This window comes from Drosophila nasuta, chromosome 2L, assembly GCF_023558535.2.
Source record: "Drosophila nasuta strain 15112-1781.00 chromosome 2L, ASM2355853v1, whole genome shotgun sequence".
NCBI classification, from domain to species: Eukaryota; Metazoa; Arthropoda; class Insecta; order Diptera; family Drosophilidae; genus Drosophila; species Drosophila nasuta.
The window spans coordinates 18,833,527-18,860,591 of record NC_083455.1 but is presented as its reverse complement, the minus strand read 5'-3'; the positions used below and the strand labels follow the sequence as shown (position 1 = coordinate 18,860,591).

General features: G+C 41.1%; 12 protein-coding genes across 15 annotated transcripts; 8 read left to right on the top strand and 4 right to left on the bottom strand.

Annotated features, from left to right (window-relative positions):
- Nucleotides 1-54: 54 nt before the first annotated feature.
- Nucleotides 55-2,221, bottom strand: LOC132798027 (cytochrome b5-related protein). The gene is made up of 3 exons (XM_060809756.1): nucleotides 1,730-2,221; nucleotides 1,292-1,674; nucleotides 55-1,210 (listed from the first exon to the last, which is right to left on the bottom strand). Exons 1-3 carry the CDS (start codon nucleotides 2,141-2,143, stop codon nucleotides 697-699), a joined length of 1,311 nt encoding a protein of 436 aa, XP_060665739.1. The 5' UTR covers nucleotides 2,144-2,221; the 3' UTR covers nucleotides 55-696.
- Nucleotides 2,222-3,601: 1,380 nt separating this feature from the next.
- On the top strand, nucleotides 3,602-5,747 carry LOC132795360 (cytochrome b5-related protein). Its single transcript, XM_060806034.1, has 4 exons — nucleotides 3,602-3,895; nucleotides 3,952-4,282; nucleotides 4,708-5,090; nucleotides 5,152-5,747. Exons 1-4 carry the CDS (start codon nucleotides 3,801-3,803, stop codon nucleotides 5,663-5,665), a joined length of 1,323 nt encoding a protein of 440 aa, XP_060662017.1. The 5' UTR covers nucleotides 3,602-3,800; the 3' UTR covers nucleotides 5,666-5,747.
- A 562-nt stretch (nucleotides 5,748-6,309) lies between these two features.
- On the top strand, nucleotides 6,310-8,135 carry LOC132795353 (UDP-glucosyltransferase 2). Its single transcript, XM_060806022.1, has one exon. It carries the CDS (start codon nucleotides 6,380-6,382, stop codon nucleotides 7,961-7,963), a length of 1,584 nt encoding a protein of 527 aa, XP_060662005.1. The 5' UTR covers nucleotides 6,310-6,379; the 3' UTR covers nucleotides 7,964-8,135.
- Nucleotides 8,136-9,575: 1,440 nt separating this feature from the next.
- Nucleotides 9,576-11,596, top strand: LOC132790173 (UDP-glycosyltransferase UGT5-like). Its single transcript, XM_060798631.1, has 2 exons — nucleotides 9,576-10,313; nucleotides 10,380-11,596. Exons 1-2 carry the CDS (start codon nucleotides 9,625-9,627, stop codon nucleotides 11,287-11,289), a joined length of 1,599 nt encoding a protein of 532 aa, XP_060654614.1. The 5' UTR covers nucleotides 9,576-9,624; the 3' UTR covers nucleotides 11,290-11,596.
- A 238-nt stretch (nucleotides 11,597-11,834) lies between these two features.
- On the top strand, nucleotides 11,835-14,136 carry LOC132790180 (UDP-glycosyltransferase UGT5-like). The gene is made up of 2 exons (XM_060798641.1): nucleotides 11,835-13,022; nucleotides 13,080-14,136. The coding sequence occupies exons 1-2, from the start codon at nucleotides 12,337-12,339 to the stop codon at nucleotides 13,981-13,983; spliced, it is 1,590 nt and encodes a 529-aa protein (XP_060654624.1). The 5' UTR covers nucleotides 11,835-12,336; the 3' UTR covers nucleotides 13,984-14,136.
- A 449-nt stretch (nucleotides 14,137-14,585) lies between these two features.
- On the top strand, nucleotides 14,586-15,249 carry LOC132790200 (UDP-glucosyltransferase 2-like). 2 transcript variants are annotated; one of them, XM_060798670.1, is made up of 2 exons: nucleotides 14,586-14,973; nucleotides 15,032-15,070. In XM_060798670.1, the coding sequence occupies exons 1-2, from the start codon at nucleotides 14,614-14,616 to the stop codon at nucleotides 15,035-15,037; spliced, it is 366 nt and encodes a 121-aa protein (XP_060654653.1). In that variant the 5' UTR covers nucleotides 14,586-14,613; the 3' UTR covers nucleotides 15,038-15,070. The 2 variants fall into 2 exon arrangements, with proteins under 2 accessions (XP_060654653.1, XP_060654646.1); XM_060798663.1 differs by having other exon boundaries at nucleotides 14,586-15,249.
- On the top strand, nucleotides 15,197-16,494 carry LOC132790190 (UDP-glycosyltransferase UGT5-like). The gene is made up of 2 exons (XM_060798651.1): nucleotides 15,197-15,286; nucleotides 15,342-16,494. Exons 1-2 carry the CDS (start codon nucleotides 15,270-15,272, stop codon nucleotides 16,243-16,245), a joined length of 921 nt encoding a protein of 306 aa, XP_060654634.1. The 5' UTR covers nucleotides 15,197-15,269; the 3' UTR covers nucleotides 16,246-16,494.
- Nucleotides 16,495-16,797: 303 nt separating this feature from the next.
- On the top strand, nucleotides 16,798-19,283 carry LOC132790164 (UDP-glycosyltransferase UGT5-like). The gene is made up of 3 exons (XM_060798618.1): nucleotides 16,798-16,851; nucleotides 17,312-18,226; nucleotides 18,285-19,283. The coding sequence occupies exons 2-3, from the start codon at nucleotides 17,502-17,504 to the stop codon at nucleotides 19,207-19,209; spliced, it is 1,650 nt and encodes a 549-aa protein (XP_060654601.1). The 5' UTR covers nucleotides 16,798-16,851; nucleotides 17,312-17,501; the 3' UTR covers nucleotides 19,210-19,283.
- A 200-nt stretch (nucleotides 19,284-19,483) lies between these two features.
- On the bottom strand, nucleotides 19,484-21,353 carry LOC132796696 (endoplasmic reticulum lectin 1). Its single transcript, XM_060807953.1, is given in 5 exon segments — nucleotides 19,484-20,013; nucleotides 20,078-20,680; nucleotides 20,683-20,870; nucleotides 20,931-21,045; nucleotides 21,108-21,353. Coding segments are annotated over 5 exon segments (1,509 nt in total). The 5' UTR covers nucleotides 21,231-21,353; the 3' UTR covers nucleotides 19,484-19,533.
- Nucleotides 21,354-21,397: 44 nt separating this feature from the next.
- LOC132796705 (probable serine hydrolase) lies at nucleotides 21,398-23,053 on the top strand. 3 transcript variants are annotated; one of them, XM_060807979.1, is made up of 4 exons: nucleotides 21,398-21,904; nucleotides 21,987-22,022; nucleotides 22,087-22,566; nucleotides 22,706-22,867. In XM_060807979.1, the coding sequence occupies exons 1-4, from the start codon at nucleotides 21,899-21,901 to the stop codon at nucleotides 22,742-22,744; spliced, it is 561 nt and encodes a 186-aa protein (XP_060663962.1). In that variant the 5' UTR covers nucleotides 21,398-21,898; the 3' UTR covers nucleotides 22,745-22,867. The 3 variants fall into 3 exon arrangements, with proteins under 3 accessions (XP_060663962.1, XP_060663947.1, XP_060663954.1); XM_060807964.1 differs by having other exon boundaries at nucleotides 21,399-21,598; nucleotides 21,697-21,904; nucleotides 22,087-23,053; XM_060807971.1 differs by having other exon boundaries at nucleotides 21,399-21,756; nucleotides 21,829-21,904; nucleotides 22,087-23,053.
- A 141-nt stretch (nucleotides 23,054-23,194) lies between these two features.
- LOC132798315 (uncharacterized) lies at nucleotides 23,195-25,976 on the bottom strand. Its single transcript, XM_060810128.1, has 3 exons — nucleotides 24,333-25,976; nucleotides 23,629-24,274; nucleotides 23,195-23,563 (listed from the first exon to the last, which is right to left on the bottom strand). The coding sequence occupies exons 1-3, from the start codon at nucleotides 24,920-24,922 to the stop codon at nucleotides 23,219-23,221; spliced, it is 1,581 nt and encodes a 526-aa protein (XP_060666111.1). The 5' UTR covers nucleotides 24,923-25,976; the 3' UTR covers nucleotides 23,195-23,218.
- Nucleotides 25,977-26,442: 466 nt separating this feature from the next.
- On the bottom strand, nucleotides 26,443-27,047 carry LOC132798318 (nuclear protein 1-like). The gene has a single exon (XM_060810130.1). It carries the CDS (start codon nucleotides 26,780-26,782, stop codon nucleotides 26,567-26,569), a length of 216 nt encoding a protein of 71 aa, XP_060666113.1. The 5' UTR covers nucleotides 26,783-27,047; the 3' UTR covers nucleotides 26,443-26,566.
- Nucleotides 27,048-27,065: the final 18 nt, after the last annotated feature.

The window sequence follows — 27,065 nt, the reverse complement described above, 5'->3', positions numbered from 1 at the left end:
GAACATCATGAAAAAATACTTACTACTTGTATGATAATTCTTTTTATCGGAAGCCAATCAAAACAATGTTGGTGTTATGCCCGATAGCAATAAGATCAAGAAACATCGACAAGAATACTACAACGATCGACATACATAAGTTTCTTGTGAGGGAGTTGGTGGCAGCTTTGTAAGCGCGACATTTGCTTTGGGACACTTCTCACGTCCTGTTATTGTATTTATATATTTTTATACAACTTTCTAAACAAACACACAAAAAACGCATTCAACAATGAAAAACCATGCATTACAACATCAACAAATATGAGCCCCGTCAAATAGGTCCACTGTGAAGTGTCCGGGAGGAAATGTCGCACCTGAATATAATCTAGTTATCGAATTGTGTGTCTTATATAAACTATTGTATATCCGAACACCAGTACGAATAGATCGAATATAGACCTACAGACAGACAGCATACACACTCGCATCACATGGCGCTTATGCTTATGTTAATATTTTTTATTTTATCAACACATTATAAGAAAAGATCAAAACTACATTAAAAAAGTATACAAAAAAGGAACAAAATAAATGTAAATCAATTTAAAAAAGAAATTGTGTTTTATTAAAATAATGTTTTGCTAAAAATGAAATATTTATTTCTGTTATATACAAAAGTTTGCTATAATATAGAGCTGTAGTTTTAAAGCTAAATTATTTGCCCTCACCCGGAGCTCTAGGATTGGAATGTATGCGCAGGAGTTGCTTGTGCTGGCCAATCATGTGTTCGATGTGATTGCATTCGCGCAGTTCACCCTTGAATTGATCCAGCGTCTCGTAGAGCACCGGATAGAGAGCAGGGAGCAGGCCATGATCGAGTGTGGGGAACAAATGATGCAGCACATGATCACCAAAGTGTGTGAGCACCAGGAACTGTGACCACTTCAAGTCGCCGCGATCGATAATAGTGTCCACCTGGAACAAGCCCCAATCGCGATCCTCACGGTTCTTGTCGCCCTCGTGATAGATCTCTGGGTCATGATGAGCGGCATTCAAGCCGATTACACAAAACGAAAAGCTGGCAATCGACGTCATCGCCAGCCATTGGCGCACACAGAACAACAAGCCCGCCGATCCAGACGATCCCAAATACATGACTAGCGGTATTGTGAGGGGCAAAAGATCGTGCCAATACATAATATTCGTGTGACGCAACGAGTAGTAGATGCTAAACGAATACATATTTGTGTTGATTGTGTGAGTTTTGATTGACTGATCAAGATTATTTGGCTGCTGTTCAGCTACTTACCGCGTGAGCACTTGCAGGAAGAAGGCAATGGCATAGGCCAGTGGCTCTGTGATCCACGAGACATAGCGCAATGCTTTGCTCTTGATGTGTGGATTGGGCACCCAGCAGAGCAACGGTTCAAACATGCTCAGCTCCAGATCGTAGTAGGAATTCGGATAGATGTGATGTGACATGGCATGTGAGATACGCCATGCGCAGAAGTTCATCAGGCCCAGATTGAAGGTGTACATCTGCCAGTTGTCGCGACGATGGAAATAGTTGTGAGACACAATCACCGTCCAGCAGAGCGCCACGCCAGCCAGAACCAAAGCCAACAGACTGTTGTACTTGACGCTGGCCACAGCGAAGAGGTAAGTGGACAGCAAGATGCCCAGATGGATTAGCTAACAATTCAGTTTATCAGTTAATCAGTTTCGGTTTTATTTGTATTTTACTCACATCGCTCTTGCGCTTTGGACGCTTGTCAATGGTCTTGAGCTGCTGCTTCACACGTTCCTTCAGCGTCTTGTAGAAGCCATCCTCGTGCAGCGTTAGCGTGTAGATCCTTGGCTTTGCAGCATCCCGCACCTTGTACTTGCTGATCATCTTCTCTGGCGTGGAGGTCAAATGGTGAGCCTCAAACGCCTCGGTGATGTCCGTGCCCTTGGTTTCACGTATCCAAAAGGGACCACCGGGATGTTTATCAATAAACTCCGTAAAGTCATAGATGCCATCGTGTATGCGCCACAATCCTTCGGCCTCGTCATCCTGTCGCTTGCCCTTCTGCCAGCTGTGCACCGTCACCAGCGGCGAGTTGCGGTAAGTGGGAAATTTGGTGGCAATGCCACACTCCTTCCACTTTTCAATCACCATCCTTCCAAATTATAGAGCAAGAGAAACACTAGGCGATCCTAACTGGAGCTAACTCCGAGTCGAACTGACCTGCAAATCGCGCAGTCTCAACTATTTTAATAAATCTGAAATCTCACATAATATTCACATAAATAAATAAAAACATTTCCACGTTGATAACAAAGACGAGCCGCCCTATCAGCTCAGTCTGTCCAGCCAGTCGCATCTGTCCACTTGGTCCCAGTGGCAGAAACCCAGCAAAGTGAATCGATCCCAGACAAAGTTATGTTATCGCACGTGTCTCGCGTTCTCGTGGTATCGTATCACTTCGACTACCAGAAACAGAGACGCCCACTATGGTGCTTACAAGGGGGGTGTGTGGCTGATAAGCAGCTACCAAAAAGTTTCCGAGGGTCAAACCTTGGCGGTCAACAATGAACACTTGTCACAAAAACCAATAATATAGGGTAGTGATGCGAAGGCAGCTATTTATATTTTAGTATTTCATTTCATGATTATGAAAAGTGATTACCTCAAGTGAAATTGGTTTATGGATTATCAACACTCATTAGATTTATTCAAATACTTATTAAGTGGAAGGGTATTCAAATAAAATGTATACGACTAGTTGGTCGATTTATAATGGGTTAATCTAAAAGAACTTTTCTTTTTTAAGAGTCATGCCAAATAATTATTAGGATTAAATCTTCAAATAAATGTAATCATCATAATAATATAAAAATATTAAGTAAATTCGTAATATAAATATTCAAAAAACATTTTTTAAAATGGAACCTCGTTTATACCATATTATCAGGAACTGGAAAGGGTATTAAGGAGCTTGTTAGATTAGCTTGTCTTGACAAGATAACATTTGCTGTCTGACGATGTTGTATGGTGGCATATACTGTTATCATATTTATGTTTATAAGTGTGACCACATAAGGGGACTTTTTTAGAACAGCATTGGGATCCATTTACTGAAGGTTATTTGAAGACCATTTGCCTACTCAATTTTGATACAGCTGTGCTACTGTTGGGCACCCATTTACTTGTGAATTCTCTTGAATGAGTTTGAATGTGATAAGACTCATTTGAATTGCAATTGTGACCTCTGCCACGCTGTAGTTTTAATAGAGCTCTAAAGTCTATTTAATGCGTAACAATTACGAGCAGTAATAGTTCAGATTTTAAGGTCAGAAAATGAAAGCTTTTCCTGTCTGATGAAAACTAGTTTGTTTTATTTACGCATCCATAAAAGATTCGTCTCGTGTTTTAAGTGCATTTCAGCTGTGGTTTCACTGTGGCCCATTTTCAGTTTGTTCACTACATGTCTGGGGTGTCGGAGCATGATAAAGGCACGATTGAGTACTGAAATGCGATCACAATGAAAAGCTCGAAAGCTTCTAGTGTTTTGATACGAACATGAAAAGCTTTCACGCTCGTAATTAATCGCATTTAATAACAACAATGCACAAGCGAAGCGTCGCTTCAGTTGTGACTTTAGTGCGCCACACGTAAACAAAGCAGCTGGGCCAACGGATTTGGGCTCCACATATCTCTCAAGTGGTCGACAGTGTCTATTTTCGGATTTGGCTTTGGACTTCGAATGTACACAGCTTATGGGCAATTAAAGCTCAGCGATTAATAGGGTTAATTGATAGCAATTTTATTAACGATGGCACCCAATGTGGAGTTGGAAGAGTGGCGAGTGTCGGGCATATCGCGAACTTATCCAACCTATCGCCGGAGCATACTCATTAGCAATGAGAGGTCAGTTAAGAGCAGCCAACTCGCAAATATTTGTAACCACTTGTATACGCTTTCAGCTGGCTGGAGGGTAAACATGAAGACGATGAGGCCGAGGGACTGTGGCGCATCAAAGATAAACTCTATGATTTGTCGGACTTTGCCAAACGACATCCGGGCGGCGCCTTTTGGATTGAAGCCACCAAGGGCACCGATATCACCGAGCCCTTTGAGTCGCATCACATTGAGGAGCATGCCGCACGCATGCTAAGCAAATTTGAGGTGCGTCCGGCTTCGAAGCCTAGGAACTACAAGTTTACGCTGCACGAAGATGGTTTCTACAAAGTGTTGAAGCGGCGAGTGAGGCAGAAGCTGCACTCCCTCAACTATCAACCATCGCGGAAGACCGATGTAAGTATTTACTTTAGCGATGATATGGATTAAGGTAACGCAGATGTACAGACGAATGTATTATGCTAAATTCTTTAAACTAGTTGAGGTTTCACTTTATTAATATATTTGATTAGCATTGAAAAGTACTAATTTTTTTAATACAGATTATTAGATTGCCTAAGATAAATATACTGTTACTCTTTTTTTAAGGCCAAGGTTGAGTCTTATCACTGTTAATCATTGAATTGAGATTTTAAACTTGATATAAGGAAGTACGACGATTCAGTAAGAATTGCGAACTTTGTTCTTTCTTGGAATTCAATTCAATAGTTCAATAATATATGCTAGCTCAACTTAGACCTTCAGCTTGTACTACTAAATTTTTATAGTCGACAACAAAATTTAAATTTGCATTGCAAAAATTGAAATATATTTTCTTCTAGCTCCTTCACACTGGTATTTTGTTCGCTGTTTTCCTGTTCAGCTGGGCGGCTGCAGTACTGGATTCGCTGGTGTTAAGTGCCTTTGCTGGATTATCGCTTTGCTGGCTGGCGACCTCGTCTCACAATTACTTCCATCAACGTGACAACTGGCGCATGTATTTCTTTAATCTTTCTTTGATGAACTTCAACAGTTGGCGCGTCTCACATGCGCTCTCCCATCATGTTTATCCCAATTCGCTGCATGATCTCGAGATGTCTCTCTTTGAGCCCCTCCTCTGCTTTGTGCCCAGCAAAGAATATGCCAGCAAACTGCATCGCATCATCTCCATTCTGATCTCTCCCATTGTTTACACGGCGCTGTGTTTCGTGCAGATTATACAGCGGTTAGTAGGTTATGCTATTTTGTATATCTTCTATTCTAATTCCTATTTCTTCATACCACAGATTGATCATCTCGCTGTGCAAACGCAATGTGATGTACTGGCATGATCTCTTGGCTTTCGTTTTGCCCAGTTTCCTCTTTTTGTCCACCAACTTGAGCCTGGGAGCTGTGCTCGCCAGATGGCTCACTATTGTGGCCATATGCAGCTTCCTGTTTGGCTTCATTGGTCTAACAGCGGCGCATCATGATCCACGCATCTACCATGATGGCGACGCAACTCGTCCTGATCGCGATTGGGGACTCTTTCAGCTGGACACGATCATCGATCGCGGGGACATCAAGTGGTCAGATCTTTTGGTGCTCACACACTTTGGCGAGCATGCACTGCATCATATGTTCCCCACTTTGGATCATGGCGTGCTTAAGCAGCTTTATCCGGAGCTACAACAGACCCTCAGGGAGTTCAAGTGTGAGCTGAGGGAAATTAATCACTGGGGTCACATCAAGGGTCAAAATCAACAGCTGCTACGCACTGAAGTAAACCCCATTGCTCCAGGCAGTAACAAGAGTCTTTAAATAAACAGGGTTTATGATTGGTCATTGGGCTCTTAAGTGTTTATAAATACAGAGTGTGTGTATAAATTTATAACCAGTTTAATGCTACACAATCTCTCTTTTATTTGCTATCAACAAAAAAGTGATTACTCTTTATGTATGATAAGAGACAAGAGTTTTGCACTCAGTTTACGCTGCTCTGGAAGTTTCTCTTCCCATGTTATTTGAACAAACAAAATGTACTAAATTGTTACATCATACAACCGATGAATGATTCACAAAGAGAGAGCTTAAACAACAAAAAACATAATTAAGGAAACTTGCTTTCGGAGAGAGAATGAAGTTTTCTGCTGCATCATTGTGACGCGACACAAATGAGTACTTGTTAGTGTGTTATTCAATGTACCCTAGAATTTCAACATACCTAATCAATAAAAATAATTTTATAATCTCAAAAACGGATTTCAGTTCAGCGTTGACATCACAAGTCTCCCAGCGACATACCAACTAAAAATGTGCTTATCTAGAAATTTTTAACATCTGGACACTTGTATAACAGTTTCGTGATTACGCGGTAGCAGACAGTCGGATATATGGCTGATAAGCGAGCGCCCATAACGATCGATAAGAGACCGGTTATATAAATAGATTCGCTGCTTTCGCATATTGATCATAAACGTTCGAGCAGTTGGCAATTAAACGTCGCGTGAAACAGTCGTTAACTAGCCAAACAACATGGGTGGCTTTCGGTTTCTATTCGTTTTACTGTTGGCAGTGACACCCGCCACTTACGGTGCTAATATTCTGGGTCTGTTTAGCAGTCACAGTCAATCGCATTTGATACTACACATGTCCATGATGAAGGCACTTGCCGAGGAGGGACACAATATCACCGTCGTGTCGATGATGAAGCCCAAAGTGATGCACAAATCGATCCATTTGATTGTGGTGCCACCTTCGGATGAAAAGGAGGCCATTATGGAGAATCAAATGACTGAGATGGCTAACCAAAAGAACTCCATATACGACACCATGATCCGTCTGCTGAACGGCATGAGTGCTATGGTTGAGTCACAGGTGGATTTACTTACGGATCCACGTTTTCAACGCATTTACGAAACCAAATTCGATTTGATGTTCATGGGATTCTTTATGAACGACTTCCAACTGGGCGTGGCCCATAAACTACAGGTCCCAGTAATTGTTGCCTGGATGTCGGCTCCCATGTTTGTCGTCGACGAATATGTCGGAAATCCCAGTGAGATTTCATATGTGCCCATTTTAGGCACCGTTATGAAACGGGGCGAGAAGGTAGCATTCGGTAAACGTCTGGAGAATTTCGTGAAGAACATATTTTTCCGTGTTATTGGCGTCATCTTCAATCAACGCGCTGAACGTCATTATAAGCAGCTCTTTGGCAACGAACCCAACTTGCCGTCCATTGAACAATTAAGACGCAACATCTCGATGGTCTTTACCAACTGTCATCTGATCAGCGAAGGACCAATCCGTCCTCTTGTGCCGGCACATGCAGAAATTGGCGGCATTCAGATCAAGGAAAAGCCTGATCCCTTGCCCGAGGATATTGCTCAGTTTTTGGATGGCGCAGAGCATGGCGGTGTTTTACTCTCTCTTGGTTCGAACATCAAGAGTTCGGTAGTGAAACCCGAGCTAGTGCAATCCATGTTCAAGGTGCTTTCCTCGTTGAAGCAACGCGTGGTCTGGAAGTGGGAGGATTTGGACAACACACCTGGCAAATCTGCAAATATTCTCTACAAGAAGTGGCTGCCACAGGACGATATTCTCGCCCATCCCAAGATAAAGCTGTTTATCACCCACGCCGGCAAAGGAGGCATCACTGAGGCGCAATACCATGGCGTGCCAATGGTGGCGCTGCCCATCTTTGGGGATCAGCCAGCGAATGCGGATAACATGCAAAAGTCTGGCTATGGCATTGCCCAAGATCTGCTGCAACTCACCGAGGAAAACTTCAGCGCAAGCATCAATGAAGTGCTTGGCAATGAGAAGTACAAAAAGGCAATTGGAGGATTCTCGCAATTGTATCGGGACAGGCCACTAAGTGCCCGCCAGACGGTGCTCTACTGGACCAACTATGTGCTGAGGCATCACGGTGCTCCCCACTTGCAGAGTCCATCGGTGCACTTGAATTGGGTGGAATACTTAAATATAGATATCTATATTCTGGTGGCGACAGTATTAACTCTTCTTCTCCTTCTCAATTTCGTCATTGTTCGCTTTATCGTCCGCAAGCTAGCTAGCAAATCGAAGAAATCGAGCAAGAAGGTGAAGAAGCAATAGATAAGCTTATCTATAAAAAAAAAGAAATTAAGTTGTAAGCCAACTCGTAATGTTATTTAATGCCATATTTAGATAAGTTCATTGTTGTTCATTTTAAACTTGTTACTAAAAATTAAAAACAAAAAATAAAATCAACTAATTTAATTAACTAATTTGAATACAGTATTTAATTTTAGGAGAACACTCTGCTTTAAGGAGTATTAATTGAATAAATAAAAAAAAACAATATAATAAGAAAATGGCGTTTGATTTTTGTCACTCAACCTAAAGAAAAAGGTGAGTGAAGGATAAAATAATATTTATGCACGTTTTCCAAAAGCATTCAAATCGTGTTTGTAACTATCGTGTTATATTGTAATTTGAAAATTTCCCATATTTCCCTTGGATCCAGAAGATGTGTTTTCGATGTCAATCAATAGAGTTTGTATTGATATTGGCAACTATGACTGATTTTCATTTTGTTTTTATAATTTGCACGCATGCCCCTAAAAGTATGCAATCGAATATTGCGGTGGAGTATTAAGTACGTTTTTAATATAAATTTAAAAAGAGGTTAAATGAAAGCTCATTGCTTAGATAGTTGTTCTTGGACAATTTTAGTCGTCGCGGACAGAAAAAAAGTGTCAAATCATTAAGCAAAATACCAGGAGAACATAAATCAGCAGCTAGCAATAATGCTGGAAGTCAATTGCACAACGTGGTTCCCATATGAACAGATCAGAGTGTTCTAAATTACTGCAGGGAGAATTCACTTACTAATTTATTATGATCGCCTGGTATTTCAGGTGCTTTAAGTAGCAATTCCAAGGAAATATCATGAAAATTTCTTGACACTTTTTGGATTAAAGGGTGACATTTGTTGATATATGTCACGTCATCTTCATGTTCATGTTGAGGTTGTCTAGCAATCTATGATTGGTCAAGTGAGTTGCAATTTTCCTCTGGGCGACGACATTGCTCTATAAAGCTTTTGTTATACGTTTTAAATTGCATCAAACTACTAACACAATTCAATCAGGTTTGCTTCTCATTTTCGGTAAATCATTATGATGCAGGTTTCTCAATACTACATTTATCTTCAAGTATACGTCACAACATTAGGAAGCTAAATGATTGCAGGTATTCAATGACCTCTGCAAATCGTGTCTAGCCAGTGCTCTCAGCTTATCACAAGGTCTTATTTAAGTTTACTTAGTGCTAATAATCGAAAAGGGTATATTGACAATATTGCCGTGCTTGAAACAGATGGAAAGGAACGGCATCAATATTAAGAGTAAGAAACTTCAACAGTATATACTCGTTTTGTATTACAACACTTAATTGCGATAACATCAAAGTGACTATTAACCTGTAAAGTTTAATAGGTTCGGATGAATAACTACCAACATGTATTTGGGTATATTTAAGGCGATCATTTCAAAGCAAGGGGTTATCTTGGCATACTCGTAGTATTGCTTATCAATCGCGTGGCAAAGAAATTATAAGTTCTACCAGTTTATGATCAAAATTGCGGCGTCATCTCGCCGCAGCAACTTTGTTTATACAGAGAGGCTATCGCACTCATATCTGCTCTCTCAGAGACAATAAATTCAGTTGCTCCATCACATCGGAGCTCAGTTGATTGTCGTGAAATTAACCGTTCACATTCAATTGTAATTGAAATGGTGAACAAATCGCTAACGTTGCTGTTTGTGCTCGCCTTTGTGGCGACGCCGGTTTGGAGTGCCAATATTCTGGCATTATTCAGCACCTTCAGTCCTTCGCATTTAATTGTGCACATGTCAATGATGAAGACGCTGGCAGATCAAGGACACAACTTAACCATAGTGACAACATTGAAACCGAAAATAGCGCCGCACGAGAATATGACTTTTATTCATGCGCCGGCGTCTGAAGAGCGTCTTAAGGGCATGAACGAGTACATGGAGAAATCATCAAAGGAGAAACTCCACATGGTGCAAGCCATGATAAATTCTCTGACAAATTCAGGTTCCATGTTAGGCATTGGATATGACTTCGTGGTAGATCCTAAAGTGAAAGCCATCTATGAGAATCCGCAGGTCAAGTATGATCTGCTAATTCTTGGCTACCTGATGAACGAATTCCAGTTGGGCATTGCTGCCAAATTAGATGTGCCAGCAATCATAAGCTGGGTTGGCGTACCCTTCACATTTGTCGACGACAGCGTTGGAAACATCTACGATCCTTCCTATGTGCCAAGCATAACCATGGCGGCCGACCCAGAAAATCCAACACACAGCTTCTCATGGCGTATACGCAACTTTGGGAGCTGGCTTGTATTCAAAGCGTTAGGCTTGGGAGTGGAGTACAAAATGAATGCCTTCTACGAGTACGTAATTTACACAGTAAATAAAATCTCTTCAAATTAATCTGATTTCCCTGTCTTGAATTTCAGGCAGGCCTTTGGCAATGACTCTAGCATGCCCAGTTACGATGAGGTGAAACAGCGAGTCTCATTGCTCTTCTATAATTACCATTCACATAGTGAAGGTCCTGTGCGTCCCACAGTGCCGCAGTCCATTGAGATTGGAGGAATACAAATCAAGGAAAAGCCTGATCCCTTGCCACTAGATCTTGCCGGGTTCCTCAACAACGCAACTGATGGAACGATCTTCTTCAGCCTGGGCACCAATGTCAAGCTCAAGTACTTTGATCCCCAACTCATTGAAACGATCTACCAAGTGCTCTCTCGTCAGCCATTGCGTGTCATCTGGAAGTGGGATGACCAGGAACCCAAGCCAGGCAACGCATCTAACATATACTTCCACAACTGGCTGCCTCAGGATGACATACTAGCGCATCCCAATACCAAGCTTTTTATCACACACGCTGGCAAAGGAGGCGTCGCTGAGGCCCAGTACCACGCTGTGCCAATGCTGGCGTTACCTGTCTTTGGAGATCAGCCCGGCAACGCTCAACTAATGGTGGCGTCAGGCTTTGGCATCAGCATGGATCTTCTCAGGCTCACCGAGGAGAGCTTGGAGAACGGCATCCAGGAAGTCCTGCAAAACCCCGTGTATCGCAATAATGTCCGCAAGTTCTCGGATCTCTATCGCGATCGACCGCTGACAGCTCGCCAATCTGTGATCTACTGGACGGAGTATGTGATGCGTCATAAAGGAGCTTACCATCTGCAGAGTCCTATTGTAAAACTTGGCTTTGTGGCACGATACAATCTCGATGTTTATGCCATTATTCTACTGATTTTGTTGAGCGCTTTTATAATTTTCCTAATAGTGCTACGATTAGTGATCAAAACTCTTCGAGCACGTCAGCAAACCAAAGCCAAGGTCAAGCGAAATTAATTGGTTAGGTAATTACGTAATCCAATTGCTATAAACAATATTACGCATACGATATGTTGGGTATTGCACGAGTATAGTAGAGTATTTGGAAGATTACAATTCGAGATATATTATATATATATATAGAATGATGACAAGACACAAATTTTATATAAGTACATATATGTATCAAACAAGTTTTTAATACACCGACTGACTCTTTCTATCTGCCTGTCATTGTCTCTGTATAGTATCTATTGTCTACCTACAGTAAACAATTGAGGCTACAAAAAAACACAAAGAATTTAATTAAACATAGTATATGACGATATTAGTATAATAAACACGTATACAAATGTACAGTTATATGTTTACTAGTATATATACAATTATTATCATAACAACTCATAACAACAGCTGTAGTATTTTTAGGTTTTTTTTTAAACCTACCCCAATACACGAACAATATGACTGGTCTTTAATCATGTTCCGTTAATTTCATTTCCTATCATGATTATAATAGTAATTATTACCTTTTGATATTTTTCATAATACTTGTGATCTACATCACTCACATACCATATTATTACTTGTGAGATTGTCTCGCCTTTGTTGAGCATGTTATCCATTATACAAAGTGAGCTTACATGATCTTTTACATTTCAAAGTCTTATAATTTACAGAGCGAAAAGCTTATGGTTAAGTTTCGCTACATGAATATTTTGTTAGTGTAATTATCTTTCAATCGCGAGTTTGCTCAATAAGCAATGAAATATGAATAGAATTCATTGAACAGCATTTAGAATATCATTGACATTGTGATCTTGACAAGTTTAACAATAATTGAAGCATAAACAGACGCGTGTGCATACTAAAAATCCACTTTGAACTCTGCCATTCATAATTGAAATTGAATTGCCTAACTTGTTACTTAAAATAGTATTAAGTTATTTAAATTCATTTTACAATCATGAAAGGCCAATGCACTAAACTTTTCGCTCTCGACGCCACTCATTGAGCTTGCCTATGTGAATTTGTAGTTCAGTTGAGTATTGCGCGACTTTTGAAATGGTGAATAAATTGCTGCTGTCACTTTCTGTGTTCGTCTTCTTGTCTCCCGTTTGGGGAGCCAATATTCTGGGATTATTCAGCACCTTTAGTCCATCGCATTTGCTTGTACACATGTCGATCATGAAATCACTGGCAGATCAAGGACATAATGTAACAATAGTGACAAATTGTAAACCCAAACTAGCGCCACATGACAACATTACATTAATCTTGGCGCCAGCAAGTGAAGAACGCATGAGAGGAGTGAATGAGTTTGTAGAGAACTCAATGAAAAGGAAGTCACACTTCATTCAAGCCATCTTTAATACATTAACATTGATCTACAGTATCTTGGGCATACAGTATGACTTTGTGCTGCATTCTCAAGTAAAAGATATTTATGAAAATCCCCATGTTAATTATGATCTCTTGGTGCTCGGCTATTTATTCAATGACTTTCAATTGGGCATTGCTGCGAAGCTGCAAGTACCGGCAATCCTTAGTTGGGTTGGCTTACCTCTAGCATTTGTCGACGATACCGTTGGCAACGTCTACGATCCTTCCTATGTGCCCATCGTCAGCTTTGTAACAGAAACAACAACGCAATCAACAGGGCTATGGTGGCGTATGCACAACCTTTTTAGCTGGACAATGTTGAAGATTTTTAGCATTGGCAACGACTTTGTTATGACGTTCTTGTACAAGTAAGAAATATTAATTATCAAAATGATTTCATCTAAAATTTTGATTTTTCATATTAGACACGCTTTTGGCAATGATTCAAGTATGATCAGCTATGATGAGGCAAAGGAAAAAGTCTCCCTGCTCTTCTACAATTATCATTCGCAAAGCGAAGGTCCTGTGCGTCCCACAGTGCCGCAGTCCATTGAGATTGGAGGAATACAGATCAAGGAACAGCCTGATTCCTTGCCCCAAGAGCTTGCATACTTTCTGGACAACGCTACTGACGGAGCGATCTTCTTTAGCCTAGGCACCAATATCAAGCTCACATTCTTCGAGCCTCAACTCCTAGAAACCATCTACCAAGTGCTGTCCCACCAGCACCTTCGTGTCATCTGGAAGTGGGATGACCAGGTGCCTAAGCCAGGCAACGCATCCAACATATACTTTCACAACTGGCTGCCCCAGGATGACATTCTCGCTCATCCCAACACCAAGCTCTTTATCACACACGCTGGCAAAGGAGGCGTGGCTGAGGCCCAGTACCATGGAGTACCAATGCTGGCGTTGCCGGTCTTTGCTGATCAGCCTGGCAACGCACAGCTAATGATGGCATCAGGCTTTGGAATCAGTATGGATCTGCTTACGCTCAACAAGGAGAGTCTGGAGAAGGGCATTCAAGAGGTGCTCAATAATCCCGTATATCGCAATAATGTCCGCAAGTTCTCAGATCTCTATCGGGATCGACCGCTGACAGCTCGCCAATCTGTGATCTATTGGACGGAGTATGTGATGCGTCATAAAGGAGCTTACCATCTGCGGAGTCCTATTGTAAAACTTAGCTTTATGGCACGATACAATCTCGATGTTTATGCCATTCTTCTGCTCATCTTCGTCTGTTCGATGATCATATTCGTATTTCTGCTACGATTTATAGTCAACACAATCCTATTGAAAACGCAATTCAAGACCAAAATTAACTAATTGTCACTTTGATACGCGTTATACATACATATATACAACGACGATTATACATACATATATGCTAAACATCATTTTCAATTCTCACGCTGAATATTAATAAAAAGTTTGTGCTGATTGTTACTTTCAGTCTCCGCTCCCTGCAATGTGCAGCACTGAGCCAAAATGACGTAATCTTTAAATGAATTTAAACAGAAAAAAAAAATAAAATAATCTATAGCAATTATTAGGGTAATATATTGTGTGAGGCGAGAGCATTGTTATTGAGTGGCACTCTCTTTCAGTGCTTTCAGCCGCTTTTCCCAAAAACCATCTACGGCCTCAGAGGGCTTAGTGTATGTTTTTATTCAAAAATCAAGAGGAATAAGGGTTTTGATCTATCAGCGCCACCATAACATTTTTGTCCTTCCCCTTAAGGCGCTCGGCCTTGCCGTGGAGAGTTTTGGTAGAGAGCGCATTGTAAGAGAGCGAAAATGCACTGAGGGCTTTCGATCATCGGAACGGAGAGAGTGCCACTCACTCACAATGCGCTCGCCTCATCCTCTCATTGTGGTCACGCTCACATCTTTCGCATTGCATCGGAGTTCAGTCGATTCTCGTGAAAGTAGCCGTCTATATTCAATTGTTATTGAAATGGTGAACAGATCGCTAACTTTGCTGTCTGTGCTCGCCTTTGTTGCGACGCCGGTTTGGAGTGCCAACATTCTGGCATTATTCAGCACCTTCAGCCCTTCGCATTTAATTGTGCACATGTCAATGATGATGAAGACGCTGGCAGACCAAGGACACAACTTAATCATTGTGACAACATTGAAACCGAAAATAGCGCACGAGAATATGACATTTATTTATGCTCCAGCGATTGGCGAACGTCTTAAGGCCATGAACGAGGGTCTGGAGAAATTATCAAGAGAGAAACTTAACATGATGACAGACATATACAATTCCGTGATAAATGCAGGCACCATACTAGGCATGGGATATGACTTTGTGGTAGATCCTAAAATAAAAGCCATCTACGAAAATCCTCAGATCAAATACGATCTGCTAGTTCTAGGTTATCTGGGAAATGAATTTCAGTTGGGCATTGCTTCCAAATTAGATGTGCCAGCAGTCCTCAGCTGGGCTGGAGGTCCCATTACATTTGTTGACGACAGCGTTGGCAATATCTACGATCCTTCCTATGTGCCAGGCATAACCATGGCGGCCGACCCAGAAAATCCAACACACAGCTTCTCTTTGGCAAATGGCTTGTATTCAAATCGTTAGGCTTAGCATTGGAGTACAAAATGAATTCTTTCTATGAGTACGTAAAATCAAATCTCTACACATTAATCTGATTTCCATATCTTGAATTACAGGCGGGCCTTTGGCAATGACTCCAATATGCCCAGCTACGATGAGGTGAAACAGCGACTCTCCTTGCTTTTCTACAATTATCTTTCGCATAGTGAAGGTCCTGTGCGTCCCACAGTGCCGCAGTCCATTGAGATTGGCGGAACACACATCAAGGAAAAGCCTGATCCTTTGCCAGTAGATCTTGCCGGATTCCTTAATAACGCAACTAATGGAGCCATCTTCTTCAGCCTGGGCACCAATGTCAAACTCAAGTACTTTGATCCCCAACTCATTGAAACCATTTACCAAGTGCTCTCTCGTCAACCATTGCGTGACATCTGGACGTGGGATGACCAGGAACCCAAGCCAGGCAACGAATCTAACATATACTTCCAGAACTGGCTGCCCCAGGATGACATACTAGCGCATCCAAATACCAAATTGTTCATAACTCACGCTGGCAAAGGAGGCGTGGCTGAGGCCCAGTACCATGCTGTACCAATGCTGGCGTTACCTGTCTTTGGAGATCAGCCCGGCAACGCTCAACTAATGATGGCATCAGGCTTTGGAATCAGTATGGATCTGCTTACGCTCAACAAGGAGAGTCTGGAGAAGGGCATTCAAGAGGTGCTCAATAATCCCGTATATCGCAATAATGTCCGCAAGTTCTCAGATCTCTATCGGGATCGACCGCTGACAGCTCGCCAATCTGTGATCTATTGGACGGAGTATGTGATGCGTCATAAAGGAGCTTACCATCTGCGGAGTCCTATTGTAAAACTCGGCTTTTTGGCACGATACAATCTCGATGTTTATGCCATTCTTCTGCTCATCTTCGCCTGTTCGATGATCATATTCGAATTTCTGCTACGATTTCTAGTCAACACAATCCTATTGAAAACGCAATCCAAGGTCAAAAGAGAATAATTGTCAACTTGGCACGCGTTACGCATTCGACGTGTTGGGGAGTGTAAATGTCATTAAACACTAAACGATTTATATGATTACAAATTCAAGTTGAACAAGCCCACATACATACGACGATTATACATACATATACATATGTAAAACATCAACAAGTTTCCAATTCTCGCGTTGACTATAAATAAAATGTTTGTGCTGATTGTTACTCTCTTCCTCCGCTCTCTGAAATGTGCAACACTGAGCCAAAATGATGTAATCTATAAATTAATTTAAACAGAAAAATGTTTAAAACTAACTATTGTAATTATTTATAACATGTTTTTTAACAATATATTACTAAAGAACCAACATTTTTTATATAAAATTTAACTACTCTACCCCATCATCCAATTAACTTGACCTACCTTAGATATCAGAGTAATCGGTCATCAGTCTGATAACGGCAACGAATGAGATTCTCATGCTAGTGTTTTTGACCAGCATTTCTTTCAGTGTACTTCTCTCATTGTGGTCACGCTCGCATCTTTTGTCGTTAAATTCTCTAATATATTTAAAGCCCAGTATCTCGCTGCCTTTGGAATTGCGTGTGTCGAACGCCAATTGGTTCTGGTTTGTTTTTTTAGTTTTGTTTTGTTTTCCAAAGTGCTTTCATAGTATTTAATATGAATTCTTAATGTCTCCATTGTTGTTGTTCCCTAAAAAAAACATTGAAATACATATATGGCCGGGTGAGCTAATCGGGTATCAGCTGAATATACGAATATACAAACTATCGTAATCGTAATTGTTCTAAAAAAACGATCAACTCAATAGTTGCAGGCAAAGTCCATTGCATTACGTGTAAATATTTCGCTGACATTTCGACCTTATGTGCGAAGTGTTTGCATATCTAGCACCTTGTCTTTGATCAATAGGCATAGAGAATTTCACCAGACTTTAAGTACATTCAATAATGTTGAACACAAATGACTGCACTAATCCATTCCTTTCGAAATACAACTTGCCTAACAACCCAAAATGTTTGTTAGCCTACTATCTATGAAATTAATAGTATCAATAACATTTGCAGTGCGTACAACCAGTTCTATCGACAATCCGCGTGTATGCCTTCGGTTGGACGACTCTTATCACTGCGTATCAGGGCTTATCTTTCATACCAGACATTGCTGATGAAACCGGCAACTGATAACTGCAACAAGTATATATAAACTGTTGGGCTACCAACAAACAACTCAGTTTTACTTTGCAATCGACGCAACATGGTTAACATGATGAAACAAGGTCGCTCCCTCATTTCCTGCTCGGCTGTCGGCGTGCTGCTCGTTGCGTTGATGGCAACGCTGCATGCACCGACAGTGAATGGTGCCAACATCTTGGGCGTGTTTACAAGTCACAGTCCATCGCATCTTATTATTCACATGTCTGTGATGAAGGCACTGGCCGAGGAGGGACACAATGTGACGGTGGTATCTTCAATGCCAGCAAAGGTCACCCACAAGAGCATCAAACACATTTTGATACCTCTGAGCGAAAGTGAGGAGAAGACGCTTAATGATGGCATGGCCGTTATGGCCAAGGAGAAACCATCGATGTTTACCACCTTGAAGACAATGTTCGGTTCGCTTAGTATGCTTATCAATAAGCAGGTGGATGTCCTGGAAGATGAACGTTTCACGGAGCTATACAAAAATAAGGGCAACAAATTCGATGCCGTCTTTGTGGGCTTCTTTTTCAACATGTACCAGGTTGGTCTGGGTGCCAAATTCAACTGCCCCCTCATTGTCAGCTGGTCTGGACCACCAATGGAGCAAGTTGATAATGTGATTGGCAATCCAATTCTAACTTCATCGGTGCCCACTATGAATGTTGCCGTCACGCCTGGTCAGCCTATGAACTTCAAACAGCGTTTGACCAACTTATTGTCCACACTAGGTTTCCGTGTCTTTGCAACGTTCCTCGAGTACAAAAATTCCGGATTCTACACGTAAGTTACAAAGTTAAGTTGTGAACATTTTTGGTACAATGAATTCTTTACTTTACAGTCGTCTATTCGGAAACGATCCAACGATGCCTAGCTATGCGGATGCCAGGAAGAACGTGTCTTTGATATTCTGCAATAGTCATGGCATCAGCGAAGGTCCCATTAGACCAAATGTGCCCGGCGTTGTAGAGATTGGTGGAATCCAAATTAAGGAAAAGCCAGATGCTTTGCCGCAAGATATTAAGGAGTTCCTAGACAATTCCAAACATGGTGCAATACTCTTCAGTCTGGGCAGCAACCTTAAAGGTGACCACGTTAAGCAGTCGACCATTCAGAAGATCTTCAAGGTGTTGTCGGGCCTCAAGCAGAACGTTATTTGGAAATGGGATGATTTGAAGAATACGCCCGGCAAGTCTGCCAACATACTCTACAAAAAGTGGATGCCTCAAGACGATATTCTTGCCCATCCAAAGATCAAGCTCTTCATTACGCACGCCGGCAAGGGAGGCGTGGCCGAGGCACAGTATCACGCAGTACCAATGCTGGCATTGCCCGTGTTTGCCGATCAGCCCGGTAATGCTGACAAGCTAGTTCGATCGGGTTACGGACTTCGTGTGGATTTGCTTTCACTCGAACCAGCTGAGTTTAAGGCCGCCCTCGAGGAGGTGCTACAAAATCCGAGCTTCGCTAAGAAACTGCAGCAGTTCTCCAAGCTCTATCGCGACCGTCCCATGACTGCGCGGGAATCGGTTATCTACTGGACAAACTACGTGCTGCGTCATCATGGTGCCGCCCATATGCAGAGTCCTCTGGTCAGAATGAACGCCATTGAGAGCAACAACCTGGATCTCTACGTGCTACTTGGGTTGGCTCTTGGCATTGTTATCGCCATAAACATTGCTCTGTTCAAGTGCGTTTGTCGGAAATGCTTTGGTAAACGCTGCGCTAAGAAGAATGCGCAAAAATCGAAAGTCAAGAAGAATTAAATTTAGCTGTTAAATATTTACGAATAGCAATAAAGACGATGTAAAATTAGTCAATAAATAAATTTGTATACGGATCGAATACTTATTTTATATGTTTGCCAGCCCTGGCAACCGTTATCAAAAGTCATCACTAGGTTCAAGCCCGTAGTAAGTGGTTTGTGCAACTGCTATTATTATTGCCATTAACACAAAAACGTCGACGTTTCAACAAAAGACTAGAAAAGAAAATTGTATAAGACAAAGATATTTTTAAAAAAAGGAATGCAAGCAAAAGCATATTTAATGTGTATTTATATTATTTATTAATTTACTACCCCATGGAATCTAAGACCGTATCTGCTCCTCGGATTCTGCAGTCCGAGCTGTTGTGGGTGGTGTCGTTGATTTGTCTACAGTCAAAATCTTTTGTAAATGTTCCAGACTAACTAGATCATTTTCATCTGCATACTGCATAAGACCACAAATAATGGGCGATTCCACTACCAAAATATAATGGCATGTCTTTGGCTCCATCAAATACATAGACACTGCAGTGCCGCTGGACGTAACTGGAGTGCAGGTGAGTTTAACGTTCACTTCACGCGGCAATCCAGTCTGATCGCAGTGTGTACCCTTTGAGTAGTGATGCCACAATGACGAAGAGACCGCTTGTCGGGCCCCCTTCTCAGGTTGGGTAGCATACCAAGCTCGATGCAGTTCTTCTGAATAGTAGCCCAGAAACAGTTCGACTTCGCTGTTTTTGTCCTTATGAAATTGACGTACATGTCGACCATAACAGAATTCATATTTCCACCAACCAGTGCCCTGCAAACGCCAATTAATAATTAATTAGTTAGGTACCACACAGAGTATATAATTATTTACTTACGCCAGTTAGACAGTTTTTGCCGGATATGAATTCAATAAGCGGTGTCATATCATTTAAAGGTGCTGGTGTTGTTCCTTGTGTATTTCGAGATAAGACAAGCTGTTGATATGCGGTTTGACTATCAATTTCGTCATTGGCCATCATCTCTAAGATAATATTCTCTACATCCGACTTTGTCCACAATTTGGATGGCATTTTGTTCTCCTTTGAAATGAGTAAATCACTTTCACTATCCGTCCATTCCTTGAGCTCTTGACGCAGCATACTCAAAGGTTTGTGCGTCTCCGTTGGTGAATTGAAGCATTTAATTGAAATCTCCTTAGTTTCCTCGGCATGAAAGGCAGGAATACTGCACAACGACGATGTCAGAATGATGGCTTCATAATTGCATGACGAAGTCTCTTTAAACGAATAAATATCATCCTTGCCATGTGGGTAGCACACATAGCGCACCATTGTTGTGCGCGGTGCCTCAATAATGTCGCACATGGTGCCATCGTTGAATTCCATTTCGAAATATGGATAACGAGTATTGTCAATTTTCAGCGTCTTGTACTTGGGCTTGCCACCGCCAGCCTTGCGTTCGGCCTCCCATTCTTTTTTTTTGCCAGCTCAGTCTTTTCCTCACTCCATTTGCCCAAATAATACTCTTGGAATTTCACATTTTTACCCTCACGCTCCTCATGATACTGCCGCACATGATGGCCATGACATATCTCATATGACCAATAGGCTTCGATGCGATAGGAGCAGGTGGGTCCCGAGAATATCGGCTGTAGAATGCCAATTGGTGCTGTGGCAGATAGAAAAGTCATTAGCAGCGTCAGTTATGATAGTGCAGCAAAAAACTTACACAGCTCTGGCTGATTGGATTTCTCCTCCTCTTTGGGCGTCTCCAAAGTGGGAATTAAGCATTCATACTTCTCTTTGTCCAGTGTGTAGAACGACCGCAGCTGATTATTTAGCTCCTGCAGCAGTCATATATTATTGCAATTAAGATAAATTAGCTAATGTAAATGCCTTTACTCACCGGTTGGCCCAACAAATCGGGTATTTCGAAGTCAATTTTGTAAAGCACCGAATCGTCAAAGTCTTTGGCTTCGTGCGCCGTCGCCACGAAAATTAAGCCAAATATCAACATTAAGCACCTCATTTTGTTCGTTATTTGTGCAGTGAAATTGCAGGTAAATTCGTGTAGAAGTATTTTTCACAAATTTATTTTAATAACAAATGCAAAATACACGTCGTCTAAAAAATAATAAACAGCTGCAAATCAGCTGCTGAATTGCTGTGAATGTCACTAATGCACGCGTTATATGCTGAATGCCAATCATTGAGTTCAGTTCGTTTGAAATTTATATTTGTTATTTTTTTATGTTTTAATTTATTATCAATAATTTGCTTTACAAGAAAATTAATAATATATTGCGTGAATTTGTTAAGCTCGAAGTTCTAAATAAAGTTAAGCAATAAGCCTAACTAACTAAATTTATTAATTAATAAACAAATAAGAAAACTACAGTTAAGTTGTGACTATAATACACCAATCATTTTTGGTCTGGAAAATATCGAGATCCAATCTACTTCTAAAATTTAAATTAATATGTTGGAAAATACAGACGAAACTTATTGCTATTATAGAATTGAAGGGCAAAATAAAAATTCTATAATCAATTCGTGTAGGTAGCGACCGATTTACAATAGTTGCTGATTTAATACTAGACTCTTATTCGGCTATTTCATAAATGAAGGGTCTAAGAACACTATCAAAAACTGCTCAGATTAAACTTTGAGCTAATCGAGAGCTCGTGCGTCTTCAATATGGAGGTAAATATTCATAATTCATAAATTTAATTAACAAAATATTTGATAATGGTAAATGTAATGCCATCACATTTCCTACTTACAGTTTGAAGACATTGAGATAGCTGTGCCTTGGGGTCAAGTAAGCTGTAACTCAAATATTCTCTTTTGGTCAACCAACATCATGAGTTTTTTATGACCCGCAGCTATCTTGCCGTTGGTATGGCAATCGTCAAGTTCGGCCCCTGCTTACCGTTCACGGCCTTCTGGATAACCTGGGCACCTTTGCCCGCCTCCTGCCTCTGTTGCCCCAGCACTTAGGCGTGCTTTGCATTGAGCAGCCCGGTCATGGACGTTCCTCACCTTATCCGGACGGCATGCAGTATTCTCTTGAGGATTGGGTCAGCGTCATACGTCGTGTAGTGTTGCATTTTAAATGGAAGCGTGTTTCGCTAATGGGTCACTCATTAGGCAGCGTCGTCTGTAATTTATATGTTGCCTTACATCCAGGAGATCATGTGGATATGCTGATTGCTATTGATATGCTAAACATACGCTTGAAGTCAAATGAGTATTATATCAAAGTATTGGTCAAGTCGGTGGAGAGCATGTTAAGGCCACCGCGAGCTGTCCAATTGCTTACGGCAGAGCAACTGCAAAAAATGCGCTGGCCAACAGCTCCTTTGGTCAGTGAGGCGGATGCCCAAGATCTACTTGATCGATGCCTGGTGCCTGCTGCACAAGAATCCAACAAGTTTTACTTATCGAGAGATCTTCGACCTTCACACATAACTACTTATACAATTGAGTATAATATAACTTTAGAGCTGTACAAACGCATTAAGAATGTTCCTTACCTGGTGATCAAGGCGGATGGCTCGAATTTGCTGAATGACGAGAACATTCCAGTTCTTGACATCTTGCGCGCTAATAATCCCAACTTTGAATACCATTTGGCCAAGGGATCACATCATGCACATATCGAGAATCCAGAGCAGTTGGCTGCTTGGATAGTACCATTTATAAACAAGTATAGACCACCCAGTAGATGGGAAGATCCTGGTCATACAACTAATAGTAAGCTCTAAAAATATCTCGTAAAACTTAATTCAAATGTGTGATTTCCATTGTAAATACAATTTTAACTAAATAAATCAATCATATATTAATTGCAAAATAAGAAACTACGACAATTCAGTAGCTATTCTAACTCTTCCAACGTAAATATTAATAATTTAATTATTGTTATAAAACTTTTAGATTTTCCTCATTTTATATTAACAAAATGCAGCAATCGGATTTTGTTTCACGAGATTTTATTTTCATAAATATTTAAAATTAGTTATCCCCTGTTGACTCTACTGACGACACAGTCTCATCGCTGCTCCCCGTTGACCAACCCTTCTCCGCTTTTTGGTCATGATCTAATGGTATTTTATCAATGGCATCTAAAATAAATTTCAGAGAATGCGCTGTGCGTGGTATCCAGTCCATGATACGAGATGTGGGTGAAGTTGCCTGGACTGGAGTATCACTGTCGTCGACAAAATCATCATCGCCGCCAGTCATCGAACGACCAGCGCCCAGGTAATCTTGGTAATCGTAATCACTGGTCAATGGATTCACCTTGGAGTAGTAGATGGCAGCGAAAGTCGAGTAGATGATCAACAGCGCAGTGCCAACCTGAGAAGAAAGACGATAATGCAGTTATTATCAATAGAAAACTTAGCTAAATAAGCCTAGTTTACCTGGAAGACGGCCCAGAACTTATAGGAGCCCTCTGTGATGACGAAATCGTAGTAGCCCTTGAGCGGATCACCCTTGATATAACGTCCCTCGCCCACATCTGTGTTCTCCTCTTGCGGTTCACGTTTCTGACGCAATCCACGCACCGAATTCTCAGCGGCATCGTCTCCCTTAGCACCCTTTGCCGGCTCGGACTTGGCAGGTGCTGCTGTTGCCTGCTCTTCGGATTCGTCAGACTCTGTTGTCGTGGATGTGCTTGTGGTTGTTGTCGTAGATGTGGTTGTTTTAGGCTTCTTATTCTTATCGCCCTCGTTGCGAGCCGGTTTCTTAGAGTTGGCCTTCAACTTTTGTTGCTGCTGTTGGCGCAGTCGCTGCTTTTCCAAGCGCTCCTTCTTCAGCTTCTCGCTATTGTCTTGATGACGCTGCGATACAGCACCCCAAGCACTCGTCAATGCCTGATACAGATCCCAGATTTGCTTTAAACTCTTCAAGAAGACCACCAGCGTTGATTCCGTAGATACTGGTGCCTGGGTCATTGCAGTGTTTTGCGAAGCGACTGCTTGCTTCGCAGCGCCCTCAGCTAGTGGACGAGGCTGGTAGCCCATGGGATAGTCATATACATCGTCTTCGTAGGATGAATATGGAGAACTGTAAATAAGAAATTATTAGTTGTCTTTACAGATTTTGTCGTCATATCATTTCTTACCGATTGGAAGTTGGCGGCAACTTGCGATTGTTGTAGACACTTGAGGCTGCAGCTGCGGTAGCTGGAGCTGGTGTCTTGGAGTTGTAGCCCCATTGGCCGTAGTACGAGTCATAGGGACGTGCCTGGGATGCTCTGCCCTCGTCGGGCGTCTGTTCATAATCTTCAGCAGTATCGTAAACCGGATCCGCCTCGTACGAATCCAATCTGCTTTCTGGCGGACCAAATGCATCCTGTCGTTGGGCAAGTATGGGTTGTGCACTCTCTGAATTGACCACAACAGCATTTTGCTCCTCGTAGTAGTTATTGCTGTGTGTGGCATTAGTTGCTTCTCTCGCTATGCGCTCTACTGTGGCTGTCACCGCATCGTCTGTTTCATTGGCCGGTGTTCTAAAGTGCGACCACAGGCGACTTACAAGAAACACATTCGCGACACTCGGTTCATGTTCCATCTGGGAATGTGTACGACCAGCTTCCAGAATGGCAACGCCAACGAGTGTGAATGCGAAGAGCAGCAGGGCCAAGACAAATGCCCAGATGCCAGTTAGACGCTTTCGTTGCGGTTTTGTCGACATATCGGAGTATGCTAACATGATTGCTGAGTATCCTTTTAGTTGCACGTTATCGGTATTGTTAACCTATTTTTCGCAAAGAGCACAGCTGCCGTTCGGCTGGGCATCCACTTCCAAACTGAGCATAGAACCGCATGTGATTGTCCAGAAAAAGTCAATTGAAATGCTATCGAGTGATTGGTGCTAAACACCAGAGAAATGTATCTTCTCAGGGCCAAAAGATACAGTATCTAGAACATCTACGTCTCGACTCGAGCAAGCGCCAAAAGGTGCTAATCTATGGACAGCGCATAGACTTCGATATTGGGCCACTGCTCCAGTTTCAATTTAACGGTTCATTCGACACCGAATGCACTACCAATTAACAAGTATCTCCATCTCTATTTCCATCTCGCTTACTCACATCGATCCATTCATTCCATTTCTCAAAAATTCACCATGTGCCTTCACTTGTTTATCTCAAATTCTTTTTTATTTTTCGCGGTGAAAGTGAGCAACATGATCTCCTTCAGAGAGGGAAAGAGATAGAGAGAGGGAAAGAAATAGAATATTAATATCAATCTGCCGAGCATTTAGCGGAAGCCCTAATATCAATGAGCCTAGCCGTGCGCCAAGCCCAACCCTAATCTCGGGGCATGGCGTGTGCCATGCACATTGTCACGATACATGTTATATTATATTTATATACAACGCCTAGAAAAACTAGAAGCGTGGGCATTTCATTAAGGCGGGAGAAAGAAATCTGCCACCAATAAAAATAGTGAAATATCAAGATGTTAGCTTTTGGTGTCAACAAAATGCTGCAAGTGATCCAAAGCCACCCACAACGATAAATTGTTTACCTAAGGGAAAGTAATAAAAGGTTTCTTCCCTGCTTTAGAGAATATAAAATTTTCTGAAATTGTAGAAAACAGATGAATGAGAAGTTATAATTATTTAGATATCGAAATGGTAGATCATTTAAATAATACTAAATTTTAAACTTGGTAATCTACTACTATTCGTTTATTCCTACTACCAATTAACACAGTAGCAGCATTAAAAGCGTATTAGCTATTAAGTTGTAAGGTTTAACAAGAAGGTGTAAATAAAAGCTATAAATTCGTATTAGCGAAATGTTAGTAATAAATTGATAAATAATAAATCTAAATAAATATATGTAAACTGTACGGAATTTCGCATTGTGAAATTGGCATAAAGCTTTCAACTTTTATTTAGGCATCTGAAATGCATCACATTAAATGTAGAATGTTGTTAATAATAATAATTATTAATGCATAGACAAAACACCTGATCAACTACTCGTTCATTGTTTACCAAATATAAACATCCACATAATATAAAGCAATTGAAAAAAAAGACTACAAGTATTAGGGTGAACCTGTTTTCTATTAAATATTCTACACATTCAAAAGAGTACTCTATAATTATAGACTGCTGCAGATTGTAGTTTAACAGGTAAGTTTCTTAATGTATAGAGGATTAAGCAACCAAATCTATGATCTCCGCTATAAAACAAAATATTTTCTTTTCACTATATTTGAGGTGTACAAATCATTATAATTGGTTTTTTAATTTCTTTTTATTTTTACATACAGTATCTACAAATAGTTACTAAATTTGTTGAACGTAATGCATTTACTTTCTACTGTTACTTTTCACTTTTCATTCATCAAAATGTAATTTTTGGAAGCTTTTTTTGTTGTTGTTGGTGTTTATCAGCTTGGTTAAAATCTTTCTAGAATGACCCGAGGGATCAAAATGATTTGTATGAACGCTGGCTTCTTTCTTCGATCGCTGCTTGCCGCTGTGACCCGAGAATATGTGCTTGTCATGATCGAAATTATAGTGTTCATATTCGTCAAAATGTGCCTCAGACATTATAGATAAAGTTCTTCGGATGTTCCCAAGAAATGCTTTTGCTTTGTGAATTCTACGTCTCTACGACTCGATGTCTGACACAATAATGACTGTAATTTCGTTGCAGCGTGCGAGAGGAAAGCTCCTACAGCAATCACATTCATCAAGTAGCTGTGTTTCACTCTGCACTCTCAAAAACAAGTGCTCAGCTGCGTAATTTTATTTCGATTTGCAAGTAGAGCATTAATTAGTTTGACAATTCTTAGTCAAATAATCAAGTCCATGAAAATCTTTAATGGTAACT

Excerpts from the sequence above, each read along its gene's own strand:
- LOC132798027 (XM_060809756.1), bottom strand. The coding sequence starts at position 2,143 with ATGGTGATTGAAAAGTGGAAGGAGTGTGGCATTGCCACCAAATTTCCC. Across the intron at positions 1,675-1,729 it reads GTCCAAAGCGCAAGAGCGAT|CTAATCCATCTGGGCATCTT; the intron begins GTGAGTAAAATA and ends CTGAATTGTTAG. Across the intron at positions 1,211-1,291 it reads TTCCTGCAAGTGCTCACGCG|CATCTACTACTCGTTGCGTC; the intron begins GTAAGTAGCTGA and ends GTATTCGTTTAG.
- LOC132795360 (XM_060806034.1), top strand. The coding sequence starts at position 3,801 with ATGGCACCCAATGTGGAGTTGGAAGAGTGGCGAGTGTCGGGCATATCG. Across the intron at positions 4,283-4,707 it reads AACCATCGCGGAAGACCGAT|CTCCTTCACACTGGTATTTT; the intron begins GTAAGTATTTAC and ends ATTTTCTTCTAG. Across the intron at positions 5,091-5,151 it reads TTCGTGCAGATTATACAGCG|ATTGATCATCTCGCTGTGCA; the intron begins GTTAGTAGGTTA and ends TTCATACCACAG.
- LOC132795353 (XM_060806022.1), top strand. The coding sequence starts at position 6,380 with ATGGGTGGCTTTCGGTTTCTATTCGTTTTACTGTTGGCAGTGACACCC.
- LOC132790173 (XM_060798631.1), top strand. The coding sequence starts at position 9,625 with ATGGTGAACAAATCGCTAACGTTGCTGTTTGTGCTCGCCTTTGTGGCG. Across the intron at positions 10,314-10,379 it reads AAAATGAATGCCTTCTACGA|GCAGGCCTTTGGCAATGACT; the intron begins GTACGTAATTTA and ends CTTGAATTTCAG.
- LOC132790180 (XM_060798641.1), top strand. The coding sequence starts at position 12,337 with ATGGTGAATAAATTGCTGCTGTCACTTTCTGTGTTCGTCTTCTTGTCT. Across the intron at positions 13,023-13,079 it reads GTTATGACGTTCTTGTACAA|ACACGCTTTTGGCAATGATT; the intron begins GTAAGAAATATT and ends TTTTCATATTAG.
- LOC132790200 (XM_060798663.1), top strand. The coding sequence starts at position 14,614 with ATGGTGAACAGATCGCTAACTTTGCTGTCTGTGCTCGCCTTTGTTGCG.
- LOC132790164 (XM_060798618.1), top strand. The coding sequence starts at position 17,502 with ATGGTTAACATGATGAAACAAGGTCGCTCCCTCATTTCCTGCTCGGCT. Across the intron at positions 18,227-18,284 it reads AAAAATTCCGGATTCTACAC|TCGTCTATTCGGAAACGATC; the intron begins GTAAGTTACAAA and ends TTTACTTTACAG.
- LOC132796705 (XM_060807964.1), top strand. Across the intron at positions 22,023-22,086 it reads TAGCTGTGCCTTGGGGTCAA|CTATCTTGCCGTTGGTATGG; the intron begins GTAAGCTGTAAC and ends TATGACCCGCAG.
- LOC132798315 (XM_060810128.1), bottom strand. The coding sequence starts at position 24,922 with ATGTTAGCATACTCCGATATGTCGACAAAACCGCAACGAAAGCGTCTA. Across the intron at positions 24,275-24,332 it reads TTGCCGCCAACTTCCAATCG|TTCTCCATATTCATCCTACG; the intron begins GTAAGAAATGAT and ends TCTTATTTACAG. Across the intron at positions 23,564-23,628 it reads AGTTCTGGGCCGTCTTCCAG|GTTGGCACTGCGCTGTTGAT; the intron begins GTAAACTAGGCT and ends CTTTCTTCTCAG.
- LOC132798318 (XM_060810130.1), bottom strand. The coding sequence starts at position 26,782 with ATGTCTGAGGCACATTTTGACGAATATGAACACTATAATTTCGATCAT.